Source organism: Megalops cyprinoides, chromosome 20, assembly GCF_013368585.1.
Source record: "Megalops cyprinoides isolate fMegCyp1 chromosome 20, fMegCyp1.pri, whole genome shotgun sequence".
Classification (NCBI taxonomy): domain Eukaryota; kingdom Metazoa; phylum Chordata; class Actinopteri; order Elopiformes; family Megalopidae; genus Megalops; species Megalops cyprinoides.
Window position 1 is genome coordinate 24,168,383 of NC_050602.1, and position 7,982 is coordinate 24,176,364.

At 41.4% G+C, this 7,982-nt stretch overlaps 1 protein-coding gene across 1 annotated transcript; it reads left to right on the forward strand.

Annotated features, from left to right (window-relative positions):
* Window positions 1-4,258: 4,258 nt before the first annotated feature.
* gadd45aa (growth arrest and DNA-damage-inducible, alpha, a) lies at window positions 4,259-7,617 on the forward strand. Its single transcript, XM_036554712.1, has 4 exons — window positions 4,259-4,452; window positions 5,259-5,360; window positions 5,512-5,725; window positions 6,809-7,617. Exons 1-4 carry the CDS (start codon window positions 4,403-4,405, stop codon window positions 6,920-6,922), a joined length of 480 nt encoding a protein of 159 aa, XP_036410605.1. The 5' UTR covers window positions 4,259-4,402; the 3' UTR covers window positions 6,923-7,617.
* The last annotated feature ends 365 nt before the right edge of the window (window positions 7,618-7,982 follow it).

Here is a 7,982-nt window from a genome sequence, read left to right on the forward strand (position 1 = left end):
GATGATATGTTTATGTTTAATGTTTAGTGAAAATATCAGAGTCACTGTCCTACACAAAATATGCCCTTACCTATTGTCAATTGTCCATTTTCAACATTAGACAATGTTATTTTCTTGTACATTTTTTGTTATATTCATAAATAGAAAAATATTTGGTTTAGAATTTCCTCTATGTCTGTCATATAATTAGATCCTGATCCATAATTCTCATGATCCATAATTCTCATGTGGAATATACATTCAACAGACAATTCCTATCACTAAACAATTTTTTTTTTTAAATATTAGAATTATTGCAGAATAATCTTCACTCCAAAACAACATTTGAATAAATCAAACGCTATCAGATAACATTTGCATGACTCAAAATGGATTTCTCAGAATAACCAGCAGCATTGTCATGTATTGCCATCCCATTTGATGTAATGTATCATGTGTTTTATCACTGAGAGTCAGATTTACAGACCAAAACCCTATGTTTACTGATAATTCTAAATCACTAATTGCTTACAAATATTTCATAAGCATGTTGTATTGTATGAAGTGTCATGTAATAGACTGAAGTCTTTTTTGCCTTGGTTTTGCAGAGGTATAGAACCTCTACCTAAACTGCTGTAATTGGATTTAACAGTTCTGTTGAATTGGAATGACTGCGCATGTTTTAAAGTGTGTATAATATTTGAATAAGAGCTAACGTGGGTGTTGCTAGGATATGAACATATTACTTATTACTGATTACTGATTACACTTAATCCTCTTTCAATCTCTGTCTTTGAATTAAAACATTTCTATTAAAGACAAATTTAAAAACTGCTATTCCCTGCTTCAGAATCATTTGTTTTTTTATGAACATTTTCTATTCTATTTTACATGTGCTTTGCATTGGTATGTAGACTAGGCACCCATTTACATTTATTGATTTATTGATTTATTTCATTACTTTCCATGATGTGAAGAGTCATTTCATAGTGAGGGAAGACACAGGAATACACTATGTTGAATTTTGTAGATTAACGCAAACCCACAATCTCATTTTTAAAAACAACATAAATGTACTTCTTGAAATTGAATAAGTATCATTCATTTAGCAGGACTCAATGCAAACTCACTGTTGTAAGGAGATCATTTTTAAAAATAATATAAATGTTCTTTTTGAAATTGAACAATAAGCATCATATTGTTATCAGGACTCTAGGCCAAGGGAGGTGTTAGGTAGATACAGGAGACCAAATACAGTACAAACTGTATTTGTTATTGAACATTTGTTTTGTCACAAAGCACTTGACACTGAAGTGCTTTTTAACCCAGCATGAAACAGGAAACAGAAAACAGAAAATCCAGGACCAATTGCAAGAAGGAAAACAAAAATAATTTATTCCCTGAATCCAACTATCATCCCCTCACTCCATTTCTGGGTCATAAATTCAAGAAGCATCTTGTCTATCTCTTTAAAGTGGCCACATTGTGGTAAACAAAATTATTTCCTCTGAGAGTCATCATTCAGAAAGTACTTTCCTTGCCGACGGTGCCATTTATGTGATTGTCGCACATTAACGTGGATGACACCGCATTTTATAACAGCATGAAAGCCGTTCATGCTTCTGTATCATTAACTAAGATACGCTTCACCTTCCCATTTTAACTCGTTTTCAGTCCCTTGGATAATTGCCCTTGATCGACTTTTTTCACTATGGTCTCTGCAAGGAGGCTGATCGATCTTCCTTACCCCTACTATAACAACACACACCGCAACTGCTGAAAACACAGTCCATCCACTGGTGGTGATTTGACCAATGATGTCACCTTTGGCCTCTTAGCATTAGCATTAGCAATAAGCGTTAAGAATGTTTTTCTGTGAATATAGGGAGATTTGGGTAAGGTTTCACTCCTTAAAAAGCCAAATCTCCATTTCAGTTGTGGTTTTGACCCCCATTTGCAAAAACAAGTGAAGATATATGCAGCCCACCAGGCTGGGTATGTTGAAGCAGGTGCATGCAGATACACCGGGTAGGACCAAAAGGGTTCGGAGAGGGTACCGAGAGGGCACTGAGACCAAGAAATGCTGTTTGATTTTGTGCCCCGTGAGTTTTGCTCCAATGTACAGTGCAGTCAGATTTCCTTGCTCCAACACAACTGCCATGAGGAATACAAACTATATATGACAGCATACACAAAACACTAGAAATGCATGAAACCTGAGCAGTTATCATATTAAAGACACAAAAATTTCATGGTGCATTTCTGGGGTTTTTTTTTTTTTTTTTGAATGTTGGAAGTTGAAAATGTTGTGACTTCTGTACTTCATCTTAGCTTGAGACAGTGTGGTTCATCCAATTACTTTTCTTTAAAGCACAAATCAACTACGCATTGCAAAGAGAATGTGACCATCTTGATTGCACAATTTTATGATTTTTTGCACAAAAATTTAAACACTGTAAATGGGCTAGTTAACTGCATACAACAGAAATACCAAAAATCATGTTTTGCTAACCATATCTTACAAAATTTAATGCAGAGGATTTTAAAAACAAAATGAACCTTATGAGGGGACTGGCTGTGACTCTAAAGACGACGTAAGCACTGTGCATTTGCTCAATAGGTCCTGTGTTTAAATGTCAGTAAAATGCTGAAATCTCAGTTTGCGGATGTCTTTTACTTGTTCTGAACAGAGGGTGAAAAAGGGAGAATCTAACTGCCAGCTTGTGAAATACTGCTGTGTCATGATTTCCTTCTTGGAAATGACCAGCACATGTACATCCTGAATTTAGAGCTGGCCACCACTGAGTCTACCACAGAGTTATAGCTGTTTCCTAAGTAGACCTAGTGTTCCACGGATTTTAGATAATGTTCCTTTGATATGTCTGTGCGTTTTGCCAGGGCATGTATATGTAAGTACAGGTTATCTTGCTGTGCTCCAACCTCGCAATCTAACCACAAGATTGTGTGTGTAGGTGTGACGTTTGTGATCACGTGGTTTCTTGTTCTTGAGCCAAACTGTGTCCCCACATAGCCTGTACAGGTCAGACACACGCGCAAACAAATTCTGATTTTTTAAAATTTTGTACTGTAATTTCATCTCGTTTCTGATTTATCCCATATTTTTGTTCTCTTTTTGTCATACTGTATTGTTTCACTTGAAGTAATTATGCTGTTCTGTTACTGCATACACACAGCGTGTTGTGTGCATAATTAAATGATTAATAATTAATAAGTGGAACAGATATTGTCCATGACCTTTCCTCTCGCTGGTTTCTCGTGCCATTCTGTCAAGGTTACAACCTGACGCTGCGCGATTGCATCCATCACGTGTCTTTTCGGAAACGAGGTTAGCGTTGTTATTTTCATATAGGTTTGGCCCAGGGACAAGTCATATAGCGCATACCATTTCATATCAAATATAGCTGCACCTCATAATAGTTTTTAAAATCAAAGCAAAGATGATAATATGATGACAATAAAATACAGAAAATGAGAAGTGTTTCACTGGTTTCGGTTACTTCCAGAATGCTGCCACTAGGCGTCGCCTTTTAGCTACCCTTGTCTGTTAGCAAGCACAAAACGGTTGGCAGTCATAAGATATTGGGCATTATGCTCATTTTATTTCGCTAAACCGTAAATGTAATTTATATTACTGAATGTTGTATTGCATATGTTCCATAGTTTTCAGTACATAAATCCCAGTAAAGTTACTTTGTTTTCAACTAAAGTGCATGCCATGACGTTCATTACAACGACGTTCTGCTCTTGAAAATTAATAAAATTCATAACTCTACATTTCATATACTTTTCCACTGGCGCGCACACGGAGGGCGCGTGGATAGGGGGGCTCGAGCCCCCTTGCCCTTTCAATCCTCGAGGCAGACGTACAGCCCCTGATTGGCAGACGTAGAGCCCCTGATTGGCAGACGTACAGCCCCTGATTGGCAGACGTACAGCCCCTGATTGGCAGACGCACAGCCCCTGATTGCGCACGGCTCTGCTTTTCCAGTTACTGTAGTTCCAGGCTGGACAGCGAGCGATCCGGCTTTATTCCCGCGTCACCGGGTAAAATAATAAATTGACTTGGGTGACAAGCCGGTAACAGACCACGCCTCTCCAACCGCGTACCTCCAATCAGACCACCCTGGTTGTGTTGATGCTGTAATGACAGCCACTCAGCATCCAGGCAACCCTCGTCCCCCCTTCTTGATAAATTAGCATGTAGCCAATAAGCTTAGTTATGCAAATATGTAGTAACATAGTGTACGGGAATACATTGTCCACAGTCAAATTTATCTGCCCGGCGAGTAGAGAGCATACGGAACATCGTGAGAGAAGTGAGAAAGAGTGTGGAGAGGAACAGACTGCTACTAAACTGCGTTTGTCAGGCACGACGTATAGTCAGATACACAATTTGGATTTTATGTGCAATATGACTTTTGAGGAGCTAAGTGGAGATCACTCTGCAGAAAGGTAAGGCATCGATTTTTCGTTTAAACTGCAGTCTGTTTCATTTTGCTAGCTAGACTAATTTTCTTCAGAGTCCAGCGTGTCTTTCAGCTGTCACCGGCGAGATGGCATACTATGAGCTAGCTAGCCTTTGTGAATACGTTTGCTAGGATAGCCAGCATGCTAACTGGACAGCTAGAAAGCGATTGCCTTGCTAGTCCAGAGGGATAAAGGCAGACGTCGGGGGTGTTGCTTAGGTATTTTAAAACTTTTATAATGTGAAGAAACAAAGACTATTGACAAAGTCACAACAAAGCCGGGGTCGAAAATAGGCTGTCGACAGATTTCCTAAGCGCACTGCCTTTTCGCAGCAGACGGTTGCAGTAATATTTCTCTTCACCTGCACGCAGCAAACGCGCTGTTAGGAGCTCGTGCGCGTCTGCGGCTGCACGGTCCCTAGATACCGCAGCCGGCAGTGTCAGGTACAATTTAAACAGAAGCATTCTTTTGAGGCATATAAAAAAGATCAGTCGTTTCAACTACTGCCTCTCAAATATTTCTAAACAGAATAACATTCAAGATTGTTGATTTGACTTCTGGATGTTTTAGTGAGGTACTAGGTAGCCACGATCCTATCTTGCCGACTCGCTTACCTGTTTGGCGAGTACTGACTGTTTGTGAGGAGTTGGTTGGCTAAGCAGCTAGCCAGAGTATGGTGTCAGATTAAGACAGCCGTTAACCAGATCACCATCACAGTTGCACAGACTGGGCCCTAACTGGACACTTTGACCGTAACGAAAATGTGTAATATTTGCATGTCTTTATTTCAGGATGGATTCCGTTGCAAAAGCGTTGGAGGAGGTTCTCAGTTCTGCATTACCACAGGGATGCATTACAGTTGGAGTTTACGAAGCGGCGAAATCACTAAATGTGTAAGTATCAGGGTACTTGGAGGGGGGGTCTGGCTAAGGCTTTCAGACGTGACAAAATTCAGTTATGCACGACGGACGACTCATCACCAATTTGCGTAGTGTGGCGTGCTCAGCGATGTGCTGTTTGCTGACGAGAAGTGTTACTCACCAGGGATCCGGACAACGTGGTGTTGTGCCTGCTGGCTACCGACGAGGAGGATGTCAAAGACGTCGCCCTCCAGATCCATTTCACCCTGATCCAAGCCTTTTGTTGCGAAAACGACATCAACATACTCAGGGTGAACAACATGAGGCGGCTGGCGGAGATCCTCGGTGGCGTGAAGCCAGGAGGAGAGCCGATGGATCTTCATTGCGTCTTGGTCACGGTAGGTATCAAAACAGGCATTTCTGCTGTACAGTAATCAAGCCACGGTGTTTCATTACGAGATTTGTGCATCGTCTGTTTGAATGCAGTATTTTTCCGTAGTTGGACTTGAGCTTTTTTTGCACTAACGCGGATGTGTATTGCTCTCACATGCACTGGACTTGCCCGTACATGCTCACACCGGGTCGTCGTTAACGGGCATGACTCATCAAGTTCACTTTAAATGGCCCACATCCGGCTTTTTATTTACAGCTATGAGTTTCATTCAGACTTAGAAGTTCATTATGCCACTGCACTACAGTTTAATCTGAGATATGACTTTAAGGATCTTACTCCAGAATAAGGGGAAAAAAACATGCGTACCAAGCAGTTCTGTACGAGAGCTGCTGTATGTACGATGGGATATTTATATTTCCCATGATACCTTTAGCTAAGGGTCAGTTTAATAAAGTAGGGCTATGACTGGGTGTGACACAAGCACTTACGGTGCAGTTCACCGTTGAGTCATTGTTATAAATCAGTCTGTGATAGCAACGAACAGAGCCAAGTTCTGCACTCAGCAGTTAGCTGTGCACAGTGTTGCCTCTTTGAAGATCAGAGTTTTTTGGCTCCGTAGTTGGGACTGACTGAAGTTCTTTGAAGTTGCTGCAGTCTCCATGTCACTGTGATGTGGATTGTGGGTTAAAATTCCCAGCGGTCTGGAGCTGCCGTAATTGGCAAGGCAAGGAGTGATCTATTCCCAGTTTGTGGGATTCGGTGGCAGGCTTGGCAGATTGCTGCCTATTTCCTGTGAGGCACCTCGACTGAGAGCGGTTCCAGGAATTAGGCTGACTGCAATTCATGAAAGCAGATTCTGTTAATGTGGATTCCCAAAAGCAAGGGACTTTTTCTCCCGGTCATGCTCTAATTAGCTCACCTCAAGCTGCCTGTGTGGCCAGCACTCTAGAGAGTTCAGCCACTAAATCTTCCCTGCAGAAACAATTCTGATGATGCTGGTTCCATTTGAATGTCTGGCTCAGAGATGCATGCATACGTTGCACAACCTGGACAGTGAGCTAACTCTCTCTGCTTCTTTCGCTTACAGAACCCACATGCGTCCACGTGGAAAGACCCGGCCTTGAGCAAGGTGAACGGGTTCTGCAGAGAGAGCCGCTGCCTGGATCAGTGGGTGCCAGTCATCAACCTTCCCGAGCGGTGAAGCATGGGACATTATGGACTTTGCCTTTCAAGGAAGCGCACTGGATTTGTGTAACGCTCCGGAGGATCCCTCAGGAAACAAAAATCCCTCATGCTGATGAAATACAAGAGCAAAAATTAAGAGCAAAAGAACTGAAAACAAGTCCAGCAATCTCGATGGGAAAAAAAAGGGGGTGGATTTCGGCCCAAGCGAGAGGAGTTACATTCTTGGCCTGGCAAAGGGAGAGGTGACTCAGCAGTTTTGGGTAACGGAACAGCCAGGGGGTGGGAATGTGTTCAAGATGTTTCAGGAAGAGGGACACAGGAAATGGATCATGTGTGGGCGCTCCAGTGCGGGGAAGCATGAGTAGGGGTTTGAAATGAGCACCGTCTGGCTAAGGAGTGGCCAGGGAACAAAGGCTCAGCCTCACGGCTAGTTTATGATTTCAGGAGAACCAGCAGAAACGCTGCACATGTGGGAATTCTGGAATTCAACCTCACCATTATCTATTTTTTAATAATGCAGTTGCCGTTGTTGTTATTGTTATTGTAATTATTTAAAAGGGAAGGCCTAGAAAGCCAATGTGCAGAAAAACAATGCGTATGTCTGTTAACAACTGTTGAAATGAACTGTTCTTTTTACTGTCATTAAGATATTTTTATTATATTAACTTAAATGTATTTATGTTTCAGTTTTATCATCCACAGAATTGTAAAGCAGTGGTACAGATGTATTTTGTTGAATAAAATGTTTTGAAGTAGACCTCTGTGGTGGCAGTGGAGTTGATTTGTGTGTGTGTGTATGTGTGCATGTGTGCTGAATTTAGACATCGGTAATATCTCAGGCATGTGAATCACATTTGAAGCTATGAGATGTGTGTGGCCTCTCGTCTGCCAGAGTAAATCCTGCTGCAGATTGACACGACTTTCTTTGCAGCTATTGCTTTGGCAGGGTTCCACTGTTCTTTCCTTGGAATGTCCAATAACAACAAAAAAAAACTTAAAAGGAACCAATCACACGTTAACAGGAGAGAAAGGGAATGTATGGTTCACCACAGTATTAGCACAGATAATGAGCAAGT

Bases quoted from the DNA above. Each gene is read 5' to 3' on its own strand.
- gadd45aa (XM_036554712.1), top strand. From the start codon at position 4,403: ATGTGCAATATGACTTTTGAGGAGCTAAGTGGAGATCACTCTGCAGAA. The intron at 5,361-5,511 runs GTAAGTATCAGG...GTTACTCACCAG, and splicing joins GCGGCGAAATCACTAAATGT to GGATCCGGACAACGTGGTGT. The intron at 5,726-6,808 runs GTAGGTATCAAA...TTTCGCTTACAG, and splicing joins TTCATTGCGTCTTGGTCACG to AACCCACATGCGTCCACGTG.